The 24,010-nt window shown below is 40.2% G+C and overlaps 2 protein-coding genes across 2 annotated transcripts in view; one reads left to right on the plus strand and one right to left on the minus strand.

The window, feature by feature from the left end:
- vps39 (VPS39 subunit of HOPS complex) overlaps positions 1–15,681 on the plus strand; it is a 28,693-nt gene extending 13,012 nt beyond the window's left edge. Inside the window, exons 12-24 of the mRNA XM_061742912.1 lie at positions 2,457–2,599; positions 2,680–2,820; positions 4,278–4,419; positions 6,709–6,795; positions 7,293–7,366; positions 7,463–7,679; positions 8,561–8,689; positions 9,377–9,479; positions 9,739–9,784; positions 10,114–10,263; positions 11,817–11,951; positions 12,917–13,008; positions 14,814–15,681. Of these exons, the coding sequence (XP_061598896.1) occupies positions 2,457–2,599; positions 2,680–2,820; positions 4,278–4,419; positions 6,709–6,795; positions 7,293–7,366; positions 7,463–7,679; positions 8,561–8,689; positions 9,377–9,479; positions 9,739–9,784; positions 10,114–10,263; positions 11,817–11,951; positions 12,917–13,008; positions 14,814–14,895 (1,541 nt within the window). The 3' untranslated portion in view covers positions 14,896–15,681. The remainder of the gene's footprint in view (positions 1–2,456; positions 2,600–2,679; positions 2,821–4,277; positions 4,420–6,708; positions 6,796–7,292; positions 7,367–7,462; positions 7,680–8,560; positions 8,690–9,376; positions 9,480–9,738; positions 9,785–10,113; positions 10,264–11,816; positions 11,952–12,916; positions 13,009–14,813) is intronic.
- Positions 15,682–17,935: 2,254 nt separating this feature from the next.
- Positions 17,936–23,201, minus strand: odc1 (ornithine decarboxylase 1). The gene is made up of 11 exons (XM_061743456.1): positions 23,049–23,201; positions 21,996–22,138; positions 21,712–21,841; positions 21,161–21,334; positions 20,848–21,020; positions 20,543–20,759; positions 20,371–20,454; positions 19,700–19,865; positions 19,497–19,612; positions 19,188–19,402; positions 17,936–19,045 (listed from the first exon to the last, which is right to left on the minus strand). The coding sequence occupies exons 3-11, from the start codon at positions 21,811–21,813 to the stop codon at positions 18,907–18,909; spliced, it is 1,386 nt and encodes a 461-aa protein (XP_061599440.1). The 5' UTR covers positions 21,814–21,841; positions 21,996–22,138; positions 23,049–23,201; the 3' UTR covers positions 17,936–18,906.
- Between the last annotated feature and the right edge of the window lie 809 nt (positions 23,202–24,010).

Below are 24,010 nucleotides of genomic sequence, written 5' to 3' on the forward strand. Positions count from 1 at the left end.
GGTGAAAATTGTCAAATAACAAGTTATTTTTCTGGTAATGACTCTTGTTTTAAGTGTTTAAGAGATTTTTTGACATTCGAGTTTTTGCAGTGCCCTGTTGACATATGAAAACAAATGCGTTGCCCATGCGCATGTGCACCAACGTGGTGCAACAGAAGGCGCTTTTTCACTTGCCCATGCGCATGTGCACCACTCTGAAATTGGAACCATGTCAAACAATAGAGCCAGGCAAACTCTGCTCTCACACTTTTGTATGAACAATTTTTGCTCTTATGTCATTGTAAGGTATTTTGAAGAGATTAAATGAAGTTTATCAAAAGTGGTGTGCATACCTGTCAATCACTGAGCTGATGGATTTTTTTTTTCTTTTATAAATAGCATACATTGATATTGGTAGCTGGGTGTAAACAGCCTAAGCCTATTATTATTAGTGGAGTGGCCTGTCTGAGTCTCTGGAGGGAGTGAAGTCACTACTCTGGTGTGTGTGGCTTTAGCAGCAGTGTCAATGACCAGTGGGGGGTTCTGGTGATTGCCAGCCTTCATGAACCCAACCACCATCCCTTGTTTTGTTTAGTTTACGTTGTGTGCAAGGTTGTGGGATCTGCAGCCCTATAAACTGGCTGCTCACACCCATTAATGATTTTATTGGTGCTAAGTCTGGCTGTGCTGGCAGAACAGCAAGGAGCTCAGATCACAGCACGGAGGTTTCCAACTGGTTCCAGGTCTGTCTACTTCCAGCAGCCTCAGCTTTTCCACCAGCTGTTGTGGGATGGATGGATTTCTCCTTGCCAATCTGTGTTCTGCAGAGTCCCAAATGCAGCAGTATGAACTTTCAACAGTAAACAACTTCCTCAGATTGCATTGATTTTAGTTTTTTGTGCCTGTTGATAGTTTTGAGAATTGTGATGTAACCTATTGATTTATTCCTGAAGGCAGGGGTAGAGAATGTTCAGAGGGGTCAATAACACTGCAACATGTTGCTACCTTCCTGGAAACGTTCCACTACATAGATGGAGAGCGGTCTTGCAGTGCTGAAGTAGTTTATTGTGACTGCTGTTTTTCTTTCCTTGCTGCTGGCTTGTACCGTCTCACCCTGGGATTGAATTGAATTTAAATTTTATTTCGAACATGAAACGGTAGTGAATACAAAACAAAATAATCATAAATTAATGTAAATTAGAAAACAAAATAAACAAAAATATAAATAAAAACATGCATCCATCATAATTAACATGCTCAAAAAGGAGTAGGAACAAGTAAAAACGTATTAAATCCTACTCCCTAAACTCTATTTCATTATAATCTAAATGAATGTATGCTGGTAGGAGCATAGACGCCACAAGCAAACGATGGAACAACCGGAGAGAGGCAGCAGTAAATGAGGGACGCCAAATTATGTTGGAATGTCACAGGATGGGACTTCAGTGGATGCAATGTGTCTATTATGTTAATGGTTTTAATAGTAAACTGTCCAAGAAACTAGGCCTGTGTTGAAAAAAATCGATTTCCCAATTCCAAATCGATTCTCATATGAATTCCTAAAAATCAATTCATATGTCTAAAGATCGATTTTTTTATTTTATTTTATTTTTTATTTATTTATTTATTTATTTATTTATTATTTTTATTTTCTTGGGGGGGGGGGGGGGATTTTTTTTTTATTTTCTTTTATTTATTTATATATTTTTTTTTTTTCATCATCACATTACAACTTTTGGTTCTTTTTTTGTTTATGCCCAAAAAAGGAATGTTTTGTTGGACACAAGAATAACTGGTGCCATGTTTTTGCCTTTAAATATGTTTAAAGGTATGAAAACATTAAAGTGTTAGGTTATAATTGCATAAATTGTCTATATTTCATTACTTTATATACTGTCTTAGGGTTACATTTGCAAAAAATGCTAAAAACCAAATTCTCAAAAATTAAAAACCAAAATAGACCGAAAAAGGAACAAATAAAAATGGAATGTGGGAAAAAATAAAACTGATTTCATACGTCTTTGTTTTTCTGCCCTGGATCTGTTTGGTAATTCTGACCCAAGATGTTTCTAAAAGCAGTTCTATCAGCATTCTGGGAGGTGATTGGTCCTTACAGCATCATTAGCTGCCAATACTTGCTGTTTAATCTCAATATAATACTAGTAGTAATATGTTGCATAACTACAGTCATATAATTCATGCAACAGCTCAAAAAACAATTTTAATAACACTAACCCAAATCAATATTGGATCGAATCGAAACAAATCTTGATAATCGATTCTGAATCTTAAGAATCGGAATCGAATCGATTCTTGACATTTGAATCGATCCCCAGCCCTAGTAGAAACCCTTCCCTTCATACCTCAATCCTCCAGCGTCATGGAGGAGCTGATCTCCGCTGTCTCCAAGAGAGAAACGATGAACCTGCAGGAGAGAATAACGGTCCATGTGTGTCTCTCCTCTGCTGTGCTTTCAGATCCCACCCATGTGATTGGACTGTACCCAGATTTGCTCCCGTTAGACTACCGCAAACAGCTGCACTACCCCAACCCTCTCCCCACGCTGTCAGGGGCCGAGCTGGAGAGGGCTCACCTGGCTCTGATCGATTACCTTACGCAGGTAATGCATCACTGCATCTTCATAACACAAAGACGAGACTGATCTCTGTGGTACTGAACCGTTCTTCCATGTCTGGACAGAAACGCAGCCACCTGGTTAAGCAGCTGAATGACTCCGACCCTTCCACCACATCCCCCCTCATGGAGGGCACGCCCACCATCAAGAGTCGGAAGAAACTCCTGCAGATCATTGATACCACCTTGCTGAAATGTTACCTGCATGTAAGTCCTCACTCTTCTCATCCCTCATACGGAGATTCTGTGCATTTGACAGTTAAAGGAGCATGAGGCTCCTTTTAAGAAATGAGACTCTCTAGCGCCATCCTTCGCCACGACGGCCGTTGGGGGTACTGCAGTCAACAGTGAAGCCGGCACGGGAGAACGGGGAGAACGTGCATGCAGCGTCATTTGACGTCACATCCGCAGCCCAGCGCAGGAAATTCGGCCACAATTGCAGCACATTTTGCAGCACAAAGCCTGTTCAAGGCAACGGAGAGATACACTAGAGGGCTCATTCTTTTTGGTTTGGAACGCTTCACCTGACATTATTACTAGAAAACTTAAAACGTATACACTTTTTTTTTCACAAATCCTGCCTCAATCCTGCCTCATGCTCCTTTAACAATATGAAACAGGCTTCTCAATATACAGGACTGTCTCAGAAAATTTGAATATTGTGATTTTCTGTAATGCAATTACAAAAACAAAAATGTCATACATTCTGGATTCATTACAAATCAACTGAAATATTGCAAGCCTTTTATTATTTTAATATTGCTGATAATGGCTTACAGTTTAAGAAAACTCAAATATCCTATCTCAAAAAATTAGAATATTCTGGGAATCTTAATCTTAAACTGTAAACCATAATCAGCAATATTAAAATAATAAAAGGCTTGCAATATTTCAGTTGATTTGTAATGAATCCAGAATGTATGACATTTTAGTTTTTTTTAATTGCATTACAGAACATAAAGAACTTTATCACAATATTCTAATTTTCTGAGACAGTCATGTAATGACAATAGTGATTAATTGTTTTTCTCCATAACCTTTGTCTGAAAGTCTTTTTCTATCTGTACATGAATGGATGCTCACATGAAGCTGAAGCTAAGTAACATATGTTGTTTAGCGTGACCACTAATGTTTGATTACAGACACTCAGTTCTTCTGACCGAAACCTGATAAAATGTTAACATATCAAGGGAAGTTATATTAAGCCTCCACTATTAATCTAGAGGAAAACAGCTACGTAAACTGGTGTTTTTAACACTCAAACAAATGTGCATTAGCATTAGGTAGATAACTGTACCACACATGTACTTTTACTATTTTATTTATTGGCAAAGGTAGCTGTACTGCAGGTTTGCAGGAATGGTGTTGCTCCAGTGACGTACAGGCCTCTCCAACAGCAACTATCAATCTTGGTGTTTACATTCATGTAAATTACAATACAGATTGTCTCAAGGCTCTTTTCAGAGACCCAGAGCATTAACACACGAGAGCAACAACTGTGAAGTGGTTGCAATGGTAGTTCATGTACTTTGAAAGGGCAATGATGTCATACATGTGTATATTGTAGATAAAAATGCTCCTGGCGTGTTACGGGTTGGTTGAACTGAAGGTTAAAACGTATTGTGCTCATGTTAAGAGTCTTCTTTTGTCCTCCCCTGGTTCAGACCAACGTGGCTCTCGTCTCCCCCCTCCTTCGCCTGGAGAACAACCACTGCCACATCGAGGAGAGCGAGTATGTCCTGAAGAAGGCGCACAAGTACAGCGAGCTGATTATTCTCTATGAAAAGAAGGGGCTGCACCAGAAAGGTGAGAATTGGTCTGCTGGTGAACATGCTTAGTCATGGTTTCATTCTTTCTTTTATGCGTAACTAAATCTTTGACAAACCAAGTTTGATCAGTGGTTTGACACAGAGAGAGGCCGTTAAGAAAGGAAAAAGGAAATTCAGTGGTATTGAATAATACTTAAATCCCCAAAGGGGAAATATATTGTTGCAGTACAGATGGAAAATAAATGAGTAGAAAAACAAATGTTACGTTTTGGAAAGCTGGAAGTGAATGCAGAGAGGAAGATGGTTGAGATCTCCAGAGACGACCATGAATGCACTGCAAAAACTCAAAATCTTAACAAGAATATTTGTCTTATTTCTAGTTAAAATGTCTCATTTTTAGTCAAAACATCTCATTACACTTGAAAAAAGACTCATCACTGGAAAAAAAACAACAATTTTCACCTGTTTCAAGTAGATTTTCACTTAAAATAAGTAGAAAAATCTGCCAGTGGAGCAAGATTTTTTTGCTTGTAATGAGAAGATAAATGTTGTCCCACTGGCAGATTTTCAAGTGAAAATTTACTTGAAAAAGATGAAAATTGTCAAATAACAAGTTATTTTTCTGGTAATGACTCTTGTTTTAAGTGTAATTAGATTTTTTTTATAAAAATGAAACATTTTAACTAGAAATAAGACAAATATTCCTGGTAAGATTTTGAGTTTTTGCAGTGTGGGTAGTTGATTGGCTGGCAGCAGCTGAGCTGATGACATCACACGCAGCATCGCTAGTGAACACGGGTGAAGTCTCTTGATGGGAAACATGGACAGTCAGTATCTGGGTTCAGGGATTCTCCTTTACAATAACATGTCCAGGGTTACATATTCACGTATGTTGACAAGCGCTGCAGTCTGTGCTTCCCTAATTCTTGCTGCTTTGTTAGCCGTCTCAGCTGCGTTGAGGGTCGTAGGAGTTCAAAATGTTCCTTCTTTCTCTCATCTCAATGAAGCTCATAGCTCCGAGGTCTTGACAGTCCCAATTTTTCTAGAACAAGTGCTTCTACAGTACTTCTTTGTGACAATAAAGAGTTAACTTTTTTTCCCGTTCATTTTACTCTTTACTTTCTCAACATCTACTCTTCAACCTCTATTTAACTGGGCAATTCATGGGTTTTAAAATATGCCTGTCAGCTGCCTCCATAAATGAGCAACTTCCCCACTGTAATTTTAATCTTGTTAAAAAGGGCCAAAATGACCAGCAGAAATCCCTGAAACAATGCAGCATTTAAAACAGCATAAGATTTAACAAAGAAATGGTGTTCTAATTAAAAAAATCTTGGCAGACATCCTCAAGATGTTAAGAAAAAAGTCCATCTGAGCAGGTGAGGTGCAACAGTCTCCACCGCTGTGATGCTTTTTGTAAAGGGAACTTGATTATCGACCGACTGAATTATGACTGAGGTCAGAGGTCCATATTTTTTTCAGGGTGATTGGTGACACAGAAGATCTGTTTGTGGTCTTTACCATTGGCAGAGGTGGGTAGTAACGAGTTACATTTACTTGAGTAAGTTTTAGGAAATGTTGTACTTTTAGGAGTAGTTTTGAATCACTATACTTTTGACTTTTACTTGAGTAGATTTGTGAAGAAGAAACTGTTACTCTTACTCCGCTACATTAGGCTACATTGAGCTGTTACTTTTCTTTTATCCCTTTTATCCGCGTACGCGTCAATCTCATGACATCACTGAGTGATTCTTTGGGAAAAATGTTTGTTTTTGCATGTTTTGTCACATATACACAGACTCAAACACACACAGAGTTTCTATGAGTTCATGTTTGTTCTAGTTCTATCTGGTTAAAAAAGAAAAGTACAAAGGCTTGAAATTTTGTGCTACATGTGCTTAATTTATTTTTTTATTCTGTTATTAATTAATTAATTTTATTATTTATTAGAGTACTTGAATTTACTTTAAGATTGTTTTAATTTAAGCTATATTTTATTATTATTTTATTATTTTATTGATTTAATTTGCCTGAAGAAGATTATTTTGTACTTTTTTCTGTTTGAATGGTTGTGTTAAAAAATTTATCAGACGTTACTCAACAGTTACTCAGTACTTGAGTAGTTTTTTCATCAAGTACTTTTTTACTTTTACTCAAGTAATTATTTGGATGACTACTTTTTACTTCTACTTGAATCATATTATTTTGAAGTAACAGTACTTTTACTTGAGTACAATTCACAGTACAGTGGGTAGAGTACAATACTCTACCCACCTCTGACCATTGGTCTTCTCGTGTGTGGTCTGACCGTGTCGGCCGTCTCCAGCTCTGCAGGTGCTGCTGGACCAGTCCACCAAGGCCAACTCTCCCCTGAAGGGCCATGAGCGAACAGTGCAGTATCTCCAGAGGCTCGGTAAGGCTCGGCTCCCCCTCCGCCTCGGCTGCTGGGGAGAAACATCAGTTTAGTGGTGTGAAGGAGGGAACTCCTCTGAGGAAAAATGTTACATTTCATGTAGTAATTTTCATTATTTGATGTATAACTGCATTTCTCCTCGTGTACTCCAGTTGCACCAACATATTATGGCAGTAGTTAAGATTTATTTTTGACAAATGTATAAAATAGAAGAAGAGAAAGGGGAAATTCACTTGGAAGAAGATAAAATGTAACTCAGCCAGGTAGTCATACCGTTTTGGCTTGATCAATACTGTCATTGTATTTTTAGTTAAACATTTTTAAAAACTGCTGTAATCTTGTTAAATGTTTTAAACTTGCATTGAACACACATGTATGTTCTCGTAATATGATGCTGAGTAAATTTAAAGCACTTGGACATCATCCTCTCCAGTATAGGCCCCATGATTTATCTTGCCTTAGTTGTTGTTTTTTTTTTCTTGGCCTCACATGTGCAGGAGTGGAAAATCTTGGCATAATCTTTGAGTTTTCTCCATGGGTCCTGAAGATCTGTCCAGAAGATGGCTTGAAGGTGGGTACAGATACTCCATCATTTGACCATGTGTTGCTGTCATTAAAATAAAAAAGAAACTACCCTGATGTTTTGTATCCAAACTTGTTTTTGCAGATCTTCACCGAGGACCTCACAGAGGTGGAGACCTTGCCCCGAGACAAAGTGCTGCAGTTCCTGAAGGAGGGCTTTGAGGAGCTGGCCATCCCTTATTTGGAGCACATCCTTTACGTGTGGGACGAGAAGGGCCCGGAGTTTCACAACGTGCTGATCCAGCTCTACCTGGGACGGGTGCAGGGGCTCATGAGACAGTACATCAACTCTCTGCCTGAAGGTACGCCCAAGAAAACCTTCAGCAAACCGTTACAGGAAGTAATGTTTATCTCTTTAAATCTTATGGACATACATTCAGACATTATAAGAAAAATATGATGCTATGTGGGGAAAAAAACATGATTAAAATTATACAGGACTGTCTCAGAAAATTTGAATATTGTGATAAAGTCCTTTATTTTCTGTAATGCAAAAATGTCATACATTCTGGATTCATTACAAATCAACTGAAATATTGCAAGCCTTTTATTATTTTAATATTGCTGATCATGGCTTACAGCTTAAGAAAACTCAAATATCCTATCTCAAAAAATTAGAATATTCTGGGAATCTTAAACTGTAAGCCATAATCAGCAATATTAAAATAATAAAAGGCTTGCAATATTTCAGTTGATTTGTAATGAATCCAGAATGTACAACATTTTTGTTTTTTTAATTGCATTACAGAAAATAAAGAACTTTATCACAATATTCTAATTTTCTGAGACAGTCCTGTAAGCTGTGTCCTCTCTGCATCACATCATATGAAGGATTTAAGTTGAATTATTCACTGATAAATGAACTGCTGAAACTTGACATATAAAAACCTTATCAATTCTCACCGGTGAGCTCCTAATTCTAAAATAATCTGTAGAATATTTTACATTTTTCATATTTTTTTAACAACTGATATTCCTGTCAAAAAAAAGGTCAAATTCATCTTTAGAATGACATTTGTGAAGTTTTTACTATAACAGGAAAACTAAGAAAAACAGCAGATAAATGTTCACATTTGAGACGGTACAACTAATTTATTTACTTAGCTTTGCTTAAATTCCTGTTCCAGGACAAATCCCCCACCTGAGCAGTCATTTCTCACTTCACCTACTCTTGTTGCTGCAGGGGTCGTGGCCGTCTCTGCCGGCCAGGAGAACGGGGAGCTGGGAGAGTTTAGGAACAAGTTGCTCTCTTTTCTGGATATTTCTACCAGCTACGAACCTTCCAGACTCATCAGTGACTTTCCCTTTGATGGTAGGAACGCTACGCTGTGGTTTCTCTGCTGCACACACCTGGAACACGCTCTCACACCGAGTCCAGGGATTCTGTTCTGGATGCAGCACGTTTTATTTACATGGTGATGACTGTGTTAGATTAGATTTTACTTTCATAGCAGCAGCAGTGCACGTGTGCAAAAAGGCTTTAGGTAGCAAATATGAGACAGATCTACTGGTGGCTGAACTAATACACGCCAGTGTTGTGAGAATCACACTTACTTTGGGTCTGAGCTTTTGTATGTCAGGAGGGTTTTATAATTAGGTGAATATAATCTCCAGCCATCATTTTGGTATTTATTTAACAAAAAACAAGCAGGTGTTGTTGTTTGAAGTTATATTATATTGTTATTATATAAGTTATATTGAAGTTATATTTACCTTATTTTAAGTCCTACCTTAATAAGGACACAATTAGTTTTCAGTTATTTTCTGATGCACAAAAGCGTAGTATTGAAAGGTTTATTGGGATAATTGTGTGTTTTGTTTCCTAAGCAGAAGAAAAATCGTTTTTAATGTCTTTTTGTTTCTCATATATCTTTATAGGGAAATTGTTTCTTTTGACAGTGTTTGACAACATACAATAATCTTAAATACTACATCCTTATCCGTGTATATCTGTAACAAGCCTGCAGACTGTAGTCTTTGACCTGTTTCCTTCTCGCAGGCCTGCTGGAGGAACGAGCTCTGCTTCTGGGTCGGATGGGGAAACACGAGCAGGCGCTCTTCATCTACGTGCACGTCCTTAAAGACACGCGCATGGCTGAAGAGTGAGTACCCCTGCACCAGACCAGCACAACCTGCATTTAACACTTAACCAGAGCAAACTCATTTAACTGAAGCTGAGAAAAATATATCATTCATCATTCTCTGTATTAATGCACATTTAAAGACCATTTCTTTCTGTCAGGACTGAAGTCATTTTGAAAGTCCAGAACTGAAAGAGTGGACCTGCTGGGAACATATTTCTTCTGTTAAGGATTGTGGAATTAACCAGATGTTTCTTGTTTTTTTTCTGTGTTTTTGCAGATACTGTCATCGGTCTTATAACAGTTCACTAGAAGGAAATAAAGACGTGAGTAGCTTTTATTCTAAAATCATTTAAGTGGGGTTTTATAACCCGTTTTTGTGTCTTTTTAATTTTTACACAGTCTTACTTCTCTGGTGGGTTTGTATTTGTAAAATGAACTGCAATGATGTAGATCAGTCGTAGCGCAGCCACACTTCCAGCTTTACAGCCAGAAGTCTTCCACTTGTCTTCATCTGAGAGGTTTCAAGTGTCAAGTCAAGGCATTTCAAGTGTCATCCCTGTTTGTCACGGATCAGCTCCTTGTCAGTCCCCATAAAAGCGTTTGAGAGTTGAGGATTTGAACCGGGGTTGACCCCTGTGATTGTGCCCTGCAGGTTTATCTGTCCCTGCTGCGGATGTACCTGTCCCCTCCTGACGCTCACTGCCTGGGGCCCATCAAGATGGAGCTTTGTGAGCCTCAGGCCAACCTGCAGGCAGCCCTGCAGGTGCTGGAGCTGCACCACAGCAAGCTCAACACCACCAAGGTAAACAGTCATGGCCACTGAACAACCACCGCTTTTCTGTTCAAAGTCACAGATAATCTTCTTTAAGGGCCAATCCCAATACACCCCCTTCTTTCTACCACTAGCCCTAAAAATGAAGCCACAGGCGTAGGTCCTTGTAATCTTCCCGTCACACCATATCAGGAAGCCCAGAGCTAAAAGCTGTTTTAATTTCCGCTGTAGCGCTGTTAATATGCCACTTTATTAAGTTTTAATATTTTTTCAGGCGTAAAAGTAACCGTTAAGATCCCCAACCTGGGCTCAGTTTATCCAAATAACGCCTGTTAAGAAATTTGATCTGATGTTTTCGGGGATGAGAAGAGCCGCCGGGTCGGGAGCTGATTTATGGTTCCGCGTTAAATCGACGCAGAGCCTACGGTGTAGGGTACGGCGCGCGTCGCCGCGTAACCTACTCTGCGTTGGTGTAACGCGGAACCATAAATCAGCCTTTATTCTGCCGTGATCTTCGCAACAACGAGCAAGCGAGTGATTATATACATTCAAGTGAATATTATGAAAGTAAAATATATATTTCTCGCTAGAAATGTAATCAAAACACATTTTTATGCAGAAACTAACTCAAAATATTGATTTTATTCACTAAAAATTAGAAATGTCCGCCATGTTTTTTTGTTAGTCTGCCAATGATGACGTAAAGCATTCTGGGAAATTTTCTGGCCCTCGGTCAGCTAGTGTGCATCTGAAAACCCTCGCTCTGTAGGGCTAGATTGATATTCACTAGCCCTCGTTTTCTCCACTCCCCCTAGATGCAAAGAGGAATTGGGACACCACTACCCTCACGGGAACGCGCAAAATTTAGGGGTAGGGCTGAAAAGTAGGGATAAGGGGACTGGGCCTTTCTGTGTTGGAGCAATAACCTTTTACACGTTTTACACATATCTACACCGTTCCTTTCACATAAAACTGTTAACGGCTGATAGTGAGGGAGTCTATAGATATAATTGTTATTATCTAGTATATCACACATTAATGGCTCCTGATTATCTGCTGGTCTGATGAGTATTTTTAGATGTAGTGTATGAACTAATTAGTTTTTCTGTGTTGCTTAGGGAAGATTTGTTGTTGCTGTGAACAAAAAATTCCTGTTTTGCCGTTGATTTTAACAGAAACGTTTAGTCGTCTCTGATTATCCATGGTGTTTACATAGAAGAGGGAAATCCACTTGGTCGGATGTCCATAGTTAATGCAGTGGTGTAGTAGTTGTACGTCTGTATTAATATGTGCCACCACTGCTGGATTAGATGTCACCTCTGGTCTCGTTTTCAGTGGAAGTTTAATAACATGTAATCTAAAAGTTTGTTGATAATATCAGAGTTAATGCTTATCAGTACGCTGACTTTTGGCCATCTTTTTAATAATCCATACCAGACACTTAAAAAGAAATCCCCCCCACAAAGATAATACAGTGTGTAAACAAAACAAAACTACAGTGTTCATAACTGAATAGTTGTACAATTAGACAGCCTTTCTGAACCAAACTCAGATTTAACCGTTATGTTCCCTGATCTTTACAGGCCATCAATTTGCTCCCAGCCAACACTCAGATCCAAGAGATCCGAGTGTTCCTGGAGAGCGTCCTGGAGGAGAAGGCTCAGAGGAAACGAGGCAACCAGGTGCTGAAGAGCCTGCTGCAGGCCGAGTTCCTCCGGGTAGGTCCAGGGGAAGGTTCCTCCTAAACCTGATCAACGTTTCAGTCCTCGCCTCTCTGTGTCAAGTTTCAAGCTTTATTGTCAGATGTGCATATACAGGACTGTCTCAGAAAAGTTCTTTATTTTCTGTAATGCAATAAAAAAAACAAAAATGTCATACATTCTGGATTCATTACAAATCAACTGAAATATTGCAAGCCTTTTATTATTTTAATATTGCTGATTATGGCTTACAGTTTTAAGACTAAGATTCCCAGAATATTCTAATTTTTTGAGATAGGATATTTGAGTTTTCTTAAGCTGTAAGCCATGATCAGCAATATTAAAATAATAAAAGGCTTGCAATATTTCAGTTGATTTGTAATGAATCCAGAATGTATGACATTTTTGCATTACAGAAAATAAAGGACTTTATCACAATATTCAAATTTTCTGAGACAGTCCTGTAGACATAAAGCACAAATTAAATTAAAGTCCTCTTCGACCCACGGTGCAAAGTACAAGTAATAAAATAAGAATAAAATAAAAAGTCCAGAATTAAAATTACATAAACTAAACTTGAATATTTACAGCTGTATTCATAAACTGATATTTTACTGATCTTCAGAACTTTTTGGGATTCTTTCATTTGAATTCAACTCTCTACGTAACTATAATAGTTTGATTATACTACAGTTTACGATTCAGTTGTTGTCTCAATATGCTGTTAGAATATTGACTTAATATTTTTATACAGTTTTATACATTCAAGGACATCGTTTGGTTAATTCCACATCTTTTGTGGGCTTAAACTTCACTGTGGAGTCAAGTTTTCCTAATCCCTGTGCCCTGCCGTTCTGTCATTATCATTTACCCGTGAACGTTTGTGTCGTAATGATCTGAGAGTCAGGTTTACTCAAAGGTTTTGGTCCTGACAATCCTGAGATGAGTCGCTCCGTCACAGTCTGTTTACTGTCCGTTTACAGGTGCAGGAGGAACGAATCTTCCACCAGCAGATTAAATGTGTCATTACAGAAGAAAAGACATGCAGAGTCTGTAAGAAGAAAATCGGAAACAGGTAACACTGAATTCAACAATAATGACCTCTCATTAATGTTTAATCTTTCATCCTTTTGTCTCCACACAATCAATATTTCAAATGTTTTAACTATCTGCCAACCCTGCATGTGACCACACATGACTGTGGGAGATATTGAGCTTTACATTTTAAAGCCAATCAATGGAGCAGCAGTACCACTTCTGACCACAGGAGGGCGTACAGATCTGCTGTCCTGACCCTCGCCTGGACGAAGCATTAGGTTGCTTGATCATCCATAGTTTATATCAAGCAATGCATTTCTTTGTAATATGATTGATTGACAGTCGACTCAAGCGAAGCAGCCACCCGTCTGTACGAGCCCAGTGTCGGCCGAACATGGCGTCATTTTTGATTTCAGCGTCATATTAACCCATAAACTCCGCTGGAAACGTCACAGCAGCTGTGCAGATATTTCTGCAGGTTCAATTCAATTTTATTTTTATAGCGTCTAATACAACAAAAGTTGTTTCTAGCACAAGAAACTACAGGAACGATGGACAAAAATGATGGCTATGAGATACTTATAATAAATAAAATGGAAAAGGAGAAGAGAGGAAGGGAAGAGGAGAGGGGAAGAAGGATGATGTTCACCGCCCAGCGGATCATGTCGGTCCCCCCTGCAGCATAAGCCTATAGCATATCTACCATGAAGCTCTGTTTGAGACTAACAATTATAGTCTTGTTCTATAGCTGCAACTATGACTACTGACTCTAACACACTAGAGTTTACACTACCTAGAGGTTTACTAACACTAACTAGAGGTTTACTAACACTAACTATAGGCTTTACTAAACAGAAAGGTTTTAGTTTAGTTTTAAAGGTGGAGGTGGTGTCAGCCTCCTTAACCCAGATTGGAAGTTGGTTCCATAGTAATGGTTCCTGATAGAAGAACGCCGTCCTCCAAATCTACATTTGGATACTCTAGGAACTACGAGTAAACCTGCACTCTGAGAACGGAGAGCTCTGCCAGGAACATAAGGAGCTATCAGGTCTTGCAAATACAGCTGAATGAGATGGGAGTGAAGCTAACTTTGATTGACATGTGATGCGTGCCCCTGTCGGGTTGCTGGGAAACACGGCTGCCCCTTCAGAAACCACTGGATCACGTGACCAAGTGCTTCCTCCATACTTACACACAGACATACTGTCTGTGTGTAATACCAGCTTGTTCCACTAGAGGCACATTTAATGGTGTCTTGAAGTGACATAACATGTTCATGGAGCTTTATTGGGGGTTTTTCTGCCTCTGTGTGGTCAGAAGTAGAACTGCTACAGAGTTATAACACGCGTTTCAGGTAATTAAATCCACGATCTGTGATATCTTCATTGTGTCAGAGCCTCTGGGAAAAATGTTTTGATATTAAAAGGTTTAGATCAGGTGATGACCATCATCTCTACAAAGAACACTGAGTGTCCAGCAGGTAGAGCAGCTCCTCCTCCAGTAAAAACAGCAGGGAGAGGGTTAATCCAGAGTCCGATCAACCCCACCTTCACTGAACATCATGAGATGTCTTTTCAGCGTACAGTAGGACTTACAGAGAAATGGTGTTCGTCTATGGGCACTCAGAGGATTAAAAGAAACCATCAGCTCTCAGGTGGATGGTGAAAAGGTTCTGTTTTAAGTCATTTTTCTGGACTCTTCTGGTTATACTGAGCTGCTGTAGAAATGGTATCCTGTGTATTTGTTGTCTGAAACGACTTATAATTGCACTTGTTTATCTCTGCACACAGTCTTAACTAACCTGTTAAGAACTAACCTGTGCATTCTTTACTCTTCTTTCAGTGCGTTCGCCAGGTACCCCAACGGCGTTGTGGTGCATTATTTCTGCTGCAAAGATCGCAACATGTGTCCCACCGAGCAATAAAAGCCCCTCCTCCCCGCGGACCGGACTGCTTGGAAATCTGTGAAGTAGGAACACACGTGAACGTCTGCAGAGCTCAGAGACGGACGCCGTTATCCGAAGCACCTTTTATAATAAGAGCTCTGACGGGCAGCATTTCTGGACCTGAGAGAACTTTAGTTGTTCCGCTCAACGCACGGAGCAGAACAGGACCGTCTTTCTGTCTCTGGATAACGGGAGGGATGTCTGGAGTCCGTCAGCTGGAGCCCAGAGACACAAACAGACTGAGCTGGACTCGTGCTGACAGACGTCGGTGCTGAAAGGACAAGATTACAAGCGCTGGTCATCTCTTTCTCCTCTCCCTCTCCCGGCTCTCCCAACTCGGCTGGTGGACTGTTAAATGTTTGAAGAATGTCCTCGCAGTGAAGTCAGATCTACCGCGTCAGTCTGTTCTTTGATGCAGCGTTTTCTTTCTTCTCATGCAGCATATTTAATGTTTTTTTTTCCTGTTACAGTCTCGTGCAACGACAGCTAACAGGATCCATAAATGGAGTTATTTTCCTCATTTGAGATGATGAAGTTGTTCACCAGTTCTGTTGTAGCAGGATGTCGACAGCTTATCTCAAGACTCCCCATCACAAAAGCCTGTATTTGTTGTTTTCTCAAGATTTATTTAACCATTTAGGAGGCCGAATGATTCATCAGTCATATCCAGATTGATTTGATTCCTTTCATCCTGTAAGAGTTAATGGCAAAAATGAAGATATCTGAAAGTTATTTATCACTCCAGATAAAGGAAAAAAAACAAAACAGTTTCATTGTAATTGTAAGTTTTTATCTGAAGTGGGATTATTCTTTTTTTGTCCTCCAAAGGTTGTGGTCCCTCTCAGACGTACAGCACTTTACAAGTGGTTGGTTGTGATATCTGCTTTTTAAAGGCAACATTGGTCTCAAATGTCAGTTGTGTTGTCTGCGAGGAGGAAAGACGAAACTTTTTGAGAATAATGAAATCCAGGCGACAGATGTGTGTGAAAGAGCCCGATCTCTGCGTGGGAACTGTCTGGATACGCGTCTTATAAGACTCCAGTCCTGGAAGGATTTTTAGCTTTTCTGTTCCAATGTCACACGTTAACATGTTGCCGTAGTAATTGTGAGCACGGTAAATGTTGTACCGGCTGAACTGCCGCGTATTAACAATAATGATGTTGACTTTTAGCCTGAAGTGCTGCTGTAAGCGAGCACGGCCTCACCCAACTGCATGACGCCAGAGCTGTGAAAGCAGCACGCTGCATGTTGCAAACATACAACTCCAACATAAAGATGCCGCGTTGCCTCTCTGTCCAGAGACCGGACAGTTGCATGCATGTTGATTCTGTTGAAACGGTTTCATTACAAAACTTCCACAGGTCATTAAACAGTTGACTGACAAGGTTATTGGTTCAGTTATTAAAGCAGACCTCCTGTTGTCCAGTGGAGAAATGGTCTTCCTCTAGATCAGGGGTCGGCAACACAAAATGTTGAAAGAGCAATATTGGGCCAAAAACACAAAAAACAAATATGTCTGGAGCTGCAAAAAATGAAAAGTCTTGTATCAGCCTTAGAATGAAGGAAACACATGCTGAATGTATCTATAACTGGAGGAAGATTTTTTTTTTCATTATGCATTTCGAGAAAAAAGTCAAAATGTCGAGAAAAAAGTTGAAATTTTGAGAAAAAAGTTGAAATGTCAAGATTAATGTTGAAGTACAATCTTGAGAAAAAAGTCGAAATTAATATTGAAGCACAATCTTGAGAAAAAAGTCAAAATGTCAAGAAAAAAGTCAAAATGTCGAGATTAATGTTGAAGTACAATCGAGAAAAAAGTCGAAATGTTGAGAAAAAGGTCAAAATTTTGAGAAAGGAAAAAAAAGGGAAAAACATGGAAAAAAAGGTCAAACATTTTTGAAAAAGCTCCAGGAGCCACTAGGGCGGTGCTAAAGAGCCACATGCGGCCCTGGAGCCGCGGGTTGCCGACCCCTGCTCTAGATGTTTGGCCGACCCAGCTGTTACTGGAAGCAGAGTTTTGTCAGGGGGGATTTCGGCCTTGAAGCACAAACTGATGGACGGAGAACAAAACAGTGGCGGTACATTTTAAAGCCGTGTGCTATGAGTCTGCAGCTTGACCTACGTTTGCAAAGGTGTTCTACAAGGTTATTTAGCATGTGCCATGAGCAGATGACAGAAGATGGATATTTAATGTGAGATGACTTACGATTGGAGTACAAGTGGTCCTTATTTGGTTGGTTCAACCAGAAATTTGCATATGACCAATACGCTTGAAACTTCACAGCTTTTAGTTTGAACTGATCAAAAGGCGTTAGTTGACAACGATGGTCTGAGTTTACAGGACTGTCTCAGAAAATTAGAATATTGTGATCAAGTCCATATTTTCTGTAATGCAAAAATGTCATACATTCTGGATTCATTACAAATTAACTGAAATATTGCAAGCCTTTTATTATTTTAATATTGCTGATCAGGGCTTACAGCTTAAGAAAACTCAAATATCCTATCTCAAAAAATTAGAATATTCTGGGAATCTTAAACTGTAAGCCATAATCAGCAATATTAAAATAATAAAAGGCTTGCAATATTTCAGTTTTGTAATGAATCCAGAATGTATGACTTTTTTTTATTTTTTTTTATATTGCATTACAGAAAAAGAACTTCAACACAATATTCTAATTTTCTGAGACAGTCCTGTACACCAACACTGAATGTTCATAGGTGAATTAAGTTCCTTGCTGTTTGAGAAAATGACACTCAAACATGGCCCAGGTAAAAAAAAAAAAGCAGGATTTGCATGTCAGTAGTTTTAGTTTCACTTCCTGAAAGTGGAGTCAGCAGCAGCTGCTGCCTGTGAAAGGTTGAGATACGGGGACAGGAGTTACTGTAGGAGCACAGGCTTTTTTCCCCTCTTACTTTTAACCTGTCAGCTAAAAAAAAAAAGCTGTTATGAGAACTGATTTGTTAAGATAACTGTATGACATGAACTTATTGTAAAGAACACACATGATCCACAAAATGGCTATTTACCTAATGCTTTATTTAGTACAAAAAAAGACAAACATACAAAACATGAAAGTTTCCATAGGAAAGCGATACGAATGTGCAATCCCGTCTCTTTAATATCCACTTTAAATGCATCATAAAATTGCGCCCGTGTCTTGTTAATATTACAAACAGAACTTCTCATTCTAAAAGTTACATTAAAAAGGAAATAAGGAGAAGAGGAGAAGTGCAGTCTGCTTTTTGAGTCCCTGTGTTTTAGGTGTTAATCCTTGAGATTTGTCCGTTTTCGGCTCATTCAGAGAACCTAGAACAGTTGTGACGAGCCGGTCGTGTACCGACAATCACAAAAACTAAATTGTGTTGCTTGTTAACATCTTGAGGATTAACACCAGCCAGGTTCTTTACTGAAGGGGAGATCAGGGAAAAGATAAATATGAACATAGCAGCCGGTCGAGGAGTTAAATCGGATCTCCAACCACCTCTGAGTTGAGAGGGACGTGACTTCAGTCGGGATCAAGGCCTTTATTTTAGTCTCCACCGTAATCGTGGCGACAGACTTCTGGACCGCAGTAGTCGTGAGTCTTAGTGTGACGGGAAAACTTGAGTGAAGCAGTTAACCCTTTAAGCCCTTTATCATTTTTCTATATTGAGCCAGTTAATGATAGTGGCTCTTCTCCCCGTTGTGAAGGCAGGAGGCCGTGACAGCGTTTCAAGTACAGATTATAACTCTGTTCCTGCAACCCAGAGAGACGGAAGGTGATTTAACCTCGTTTCTTTAGAGCTCTGATCCCCGGCTTCCATAGAGAACACAGAAGAGCTTGCTGCAACTCATCCCTCTCATTCTCCTGTCAAGTAATTATCGTTGAAAAAGGTCACGGACATTGGGAAAATGAAAAAAAAAAAAAGAGAAAACAAAAGCAGACTGAGTAATTAAGAAAAAGATGGGAGATCTGCTGAACGAAGCAGCTTCAGTCTGGAGAATGTTTAAACCATGTGGGCGTGGCAGGCGTTGGAGGGCATGTCCAAGCTGCTCTCTCGGCCGCAGAACGCCGGCAGTTCCAAGAGGGAAGCCTCCTCTGAAGGAGTGGACAGGCCCTGGGAGAAGACCTGCTGCACAGTTTGCCTAAAGAGAAGAAAATACAAAAAGATTACCCACAAGTCAGACTGAGAACTTGCTCTTTAAAAGAGTTTGGCAGCTGCTGCTGCTGCATGCAAATTTGCAGGGATTTAAATATTGAAGTGAATTGTCTGTGACGGCTCCTCACCAGGCAGGTCGGGACATGACGTAGAAGATGTCTGGTCTCTGGAAGCCGTTGAAGGTGGAGGATGCAGCTACCGTGTACGCACCCATGTTCTCAAACACCAGCCAGTCTCCCACCTGCATGTCCGGCAGGAAACACTGCTCCACGATCCGGTCCAGGCCGTCACAAGTGGGGCCCCAGATACTGCAGGGGTACATGACCTCGTCCGGCTTCGGTTTCTGTCGGTAATCACGCCAGAGAAGCAGAACTAATCAGTCAACTCGCCCCGTTTCTGTTCGACGTGCAAAGATGAGAAAGCTGAATTTCACAAACCTTGTGCAGCACCGGGAAACAGTGAGCGTGGTCGTAGAGAATGCAGTTGAAGGATCCGTACACCCCGTCGTTTACGTAATACATTAGCGTCCGGTCGCTGGTCCCTTCATCTTCCTCTGTGGAGAAAAGACGGTGAGTTATGGCCCAATAAATGTAGAAGATCTGCTTTCAGAGAAACTGAGATCTTGATATGAAGTTATTACCGTCAGAAACGGAGTCGTCGTCATCCATGACGACCTTCTTGGCAATGATGTTCACCACCAGAGTGTAGGCAGACGCCACGTAGAAGCGGCCGGGCTCAGCGATGATCTTCACGCCGGCGTCAACAGGAAAATACTTGTCGAGGGCGGGGTTAATTACTGCTGTGATCTGGAACACAAAAATAGCATCCAGGTGAATCTGACGGTTCACTTTAGTGCTGCTTGCTAAAGGGAACATTTTACTGTCGGCTAGGGCTGTGCGATTAATCGATTTTAAATCTAAATCGGATTTATTAATCAAGACGATGTTAAAAAAAGGAAAATCGATTTTCCTTTTTTGCATCTGGCTGCATTACAGACAGAGCTCGTCTAGTCATCTTTGTTTGGTCAAGAAAATTGTAAATGTTGTCACTTTACTAAACTAAAGGAGGATTTACAGTATCTTTCAATTGCACTTTATTCCCAATAGGGAAATTTGTTTGCCATTTTTCTTTAAAAAAATAAAGATAAAATATTTGAAACAATTTATTCCATTGTCTTTTGTAGTTTTACCAAAAAAAATAAAATAAAAATAAAAAAAAATCGGGTTTTCAGAGAAGAAAAAAAAATCCAAAATCGCCCAGCCCTACTGTCGGCACGTTTATTGTATTTATGAGTTAGAGAGGGGGGTGTACCTCTTCAAATTTAAGTTCGGTGTCTTCTGAACCAGGAAAACCACCGCCGATGTCGAGGAGATCCATGCTGAAGCCGAGCTCCTCCTGTAAGACGCAAAACACAGAATCTTAGTCTTCTTCACCAAATTGACACTAAACGTAGGACTCGACTGAGGCCGAGGTCACAACTCACCCCCATGTCGAAGACGCAGCGAGCGTCTGCGATGGCCTTGGTGTAGGTGTCTGCGTCGGTGCAGCCGCTGCCCACGTGGAAGCTGACGCCGATCACATCCAGCCCCAGCTCCTTGGCGCGCTCCAGGAGACCTCGACAGGACTTTAACGGAGCTCCAAACTTCACACTCAAGCGGCACACGGCCTTCGAGTCGTCAGTGGCGATACGCAACACCAGTCTAGACAGAAAACAAACGGCATCAATAAGACCAAAGCTGGAAACATTTTGAAATTAAGACAAATATATTCTCTGGCTACAAGGCTTACTTGGCATTGTCATGGCAACGGGCCACTTTATTGAGTTCCACTTCACTATCAAAGGTCATCATCTGGACCCCATGTGCAGAGGCATACTTTATCTGAGAGACCTGCTTGCAGGGGTTGGCGTAGATAATTCTGCTTGGATCCACTCCCAGAGACTGGACCAGCTGGATCTCCGTCTGCAGAGCAACAACAGCAACAGTCAACAAAAAAGGCGCCAACGTAAAACACTAGCTGCCACTGCGTTTTCAGTTAATCGTCAAGAGGGCCGTGTATTGGGTTATTTTGAGTGTATCAGTGGCTAATCTTGTAAACACACCTTGCTTGCACAGTCGAAGCCCGTTCCAAGAGACGCCAGGGTCATGATCACAGCTTGGCTGTCGTTGCACTTGACGGCGTAGAAAGGAGTGACGCGAGGCAGAGCCCTCGCCCAGCGAAGGTGCTTCTTCAGCACGTCCCCCAGATCACACACGTAGAAAGCATCCCTGTCGTCCTGCAAGGGTTTAAAATAATGTAGATGCGTTAAACGGAAAAATAAAAACTGTAATATGACGTACAATTATGCAATAGCAGATACCAGTTGTGTGGGAGATTGAAGTAATGAAGTCTGACTTAACTTTATAACCGTCATTATGTGTTTTACACACACTTTAGTGGTGAAAAAACACAAATGTAAACCCCTGAATTTTGCCATAAAATATGATCTGGTTTTTATGTAAGGCATAATAAAGGTGTCGAAAACAAGTATTATCCTAATTAATCTGCTTCATTATTGATACTCGATCCAGCTATTTAGGCATCAGCCTTGATACCACTAGTGGGACAAATGGTCGCTCTGCATTAGAAACAATCCCAACTTGAGATGCTTACAGTCAGGGATGACTCGTTGATCTTCTGCTCGACAATATCCCGAGCAGAGAAACCCTCCTCGAGGAAAGAGAACTCCATGTCTTTGAGTGCAGCAGTGTTCATGATCACGGTTCTTTTCGTCACTTGTAAACTAGAAAAAAAGGAGGGGGAAAAAAAAAAAGTAAGTTCAGCTTCATTAGCTTGTTCTGTGTAGTGTGTCCTCTGTCTCATTTCTCACTTATGAAATTAAAAACAATGATACCAAGATGAGAAATTCTCAAAGCACTGAGTAAAATGAGACTTACTTGGATACTAAAGAGATGGAATTAAGAGTTGCTGTTTCTCAGTTGTAGAGAAGCCAAGGTGGCTCACCGGTGAAGTTAACCCCCTTTAAATAGGACTCAAGGCCCGTTGAGCGGCTGTAGTGCTTTTTCCTAGACTGAGGTTTCTGTTAGAAGACAAATCAATGTTATACATTTAAAACTTAATATAATTTTAATCTTTAAAAGTAACACGTTTTCAACGCATCTATTATAAAATCCTTATTTTAAATACACTATACTCAAATTGAAACTGGGAGTTTAAAAAAAAAGAGTCAAAAACCTGCGGTCATTCATTCTTTGTTCTCGGCTGTAACTGCTCAATTTCATAACTTCTACAATCTGACACCGTCAAAGAGCGGCTCAAGTGTCTAAGCCCCGCCCACTAGAATGTTATCCAATCAGAAGCGGGGACCGCCTTCCTGGCGAGATTATGGAATGAAAATGAACCAATCAGAGGCGTCCTCGGGACGGTGACGTCACACACGCCGGTTCCGCTTGGAGCGCTCCATGCCATGAGGCGAGGGAACTTTTCATTCATTATTAATACGGCTCATCAAATCTGACAACGGGTTTAAAAGTAGATCTTTTTGGCATTTAAAACAAAAACTCGTATACGGGCCCTTTGTTACTCACAACGAGGATCAACGCCTGGCCGGCGATTTAGCAAGGTTAACAAAGAGGAAGGCTAGCCGGCTAACCGGCTGATTGTCAGAGCCACGTAGTACAGGTTTAACATCAGACTAACTACTCAAAAAATACACACAGGAATCGGCGGTTGTATATGAAGCACAACTCAACTGGAATGCCCCCTTTTTTTTTTTTTTTTACACCATTATTTGAGGAACTGTATACTGTAAAGGCTGATTTATGGTTCTGCGTTACACCGACGCAGAGCCTATGGCGTGGGGTGCGCGTCGCCGCGTAACGTACGCCGTCGGTTTAACGCAGTACCATAAATCAAGCTTCATTCTGCCGGTCGTTAGTCAGTTAAAATACATCAATTGTAAAACAAATTGTCAGAAAGCGATAACTCACCTTAAAAAGCATTTATGAAGAGTGTGTCCATTAGACTAAAGACTTGGATGAGAAAGTAACGGGTCCAGTGGTGTGAAGTGGCCGCTCCTCGTTGAGCTGACTGCTGACTGGAAGCCGGCGAAGGGGCTGCGCGGTATTTATAGAGGGGCCGTCGCCATGGCAACGCAGCCAGCTGAAACCGGCCTCCCTCTCCACGTAGGAACCGGTTTAGGCTTGTCTCCCAATCCACATGGCGGAGGAAGAAAAGACGGCTCCGCTGCAGCTATCACATAGAAAAGAAAAAAAACTGGCGCAGTCAGGTCAACGTGGTTCCTGTTCTGTGTAACACCAAAAAAAAAGACCATTAAAGGCCATTAAACTATCCATAATATGTGTCAGAAAAGCTGTCTAGTTGGTATACACTAAATTAACTTTGGAAAAAACCTGCTACATCACTTTTTGTCAGGCTTTCTTGCTAAAAAAAAAAAAAAAAAAAACCCTGTATAAATTAAAAGTCCAATTGATTTAATTTTGTGGGGAAAGATTAATCTGCATTTATACACAATTGACAAATATAAATTGTTTTCCAGGTTCTGCATAAAACAAAAAATGTTTCCTTTATTTGCAGTAGCCTATGCTATTAAAAAGTACTGCTCTTCTTTGCAATTCAACTGTCATTTCCAGTTGTAAAATAGTCAGCTCAGTACAATATACACAGCAACATCATGCAATACTGAATACTACCTTATTTCAGCACATTTACCTCTAGTGCATTTCTATTTCTCTTCATGTTATAGGCCTTTTTATGTTTTTCTACTGTTGGTGTTTTGATTATAGCTTGATGCAGCGTTATTTCCTAATATCAATAAAGACATCCAAATCTCAATCTGAAATCTTCATCAGTGGTGGATTATTTCCAGAGACCAGTTAAAGCAGACCAAAAACAGACACATTTGCAGAGCTGTCTGCTGTGGAGTGATGTG

Source organism: Cololabis saira, chromosome 16 (genome assembly GCF_033807715.1).
Source record: "Cololabis saira isolate AMF1-May2022 chromosome 16, fColSai1.1, whole genome shotgun sequence".
Classification (NCBI taxonomy): domain Eukaryota; kingdom Metazoa; phylum Chordata; class Actinopteri; order Beloniformes; family Belonidae; genus Cololabis; species Cololabis saira.

Coding starts and splice junctions, on each gene's coding strand:
- odc1 (XM_061743456.1), bottom strand. CDS start 21,813: ATGAACACTGCTGCACTCAAAGACATGGAGTTCTCTTTCCTCGAGGAG. Junction 21,021..21,160: donor GCTTCGACTGTGCAAGCAAG/GTGTGTTTACAA, acceptor GTTGCTCTGCAG/ACGGAGATCCAGCTGGTCCA. Junction 19,866..20,370: donor CCGAACTTAAATTTGAAGAG/GTACACCCCCCT, acceptor TTTGTGTTCCAG/ATCACAGCAGTAATTAACCC.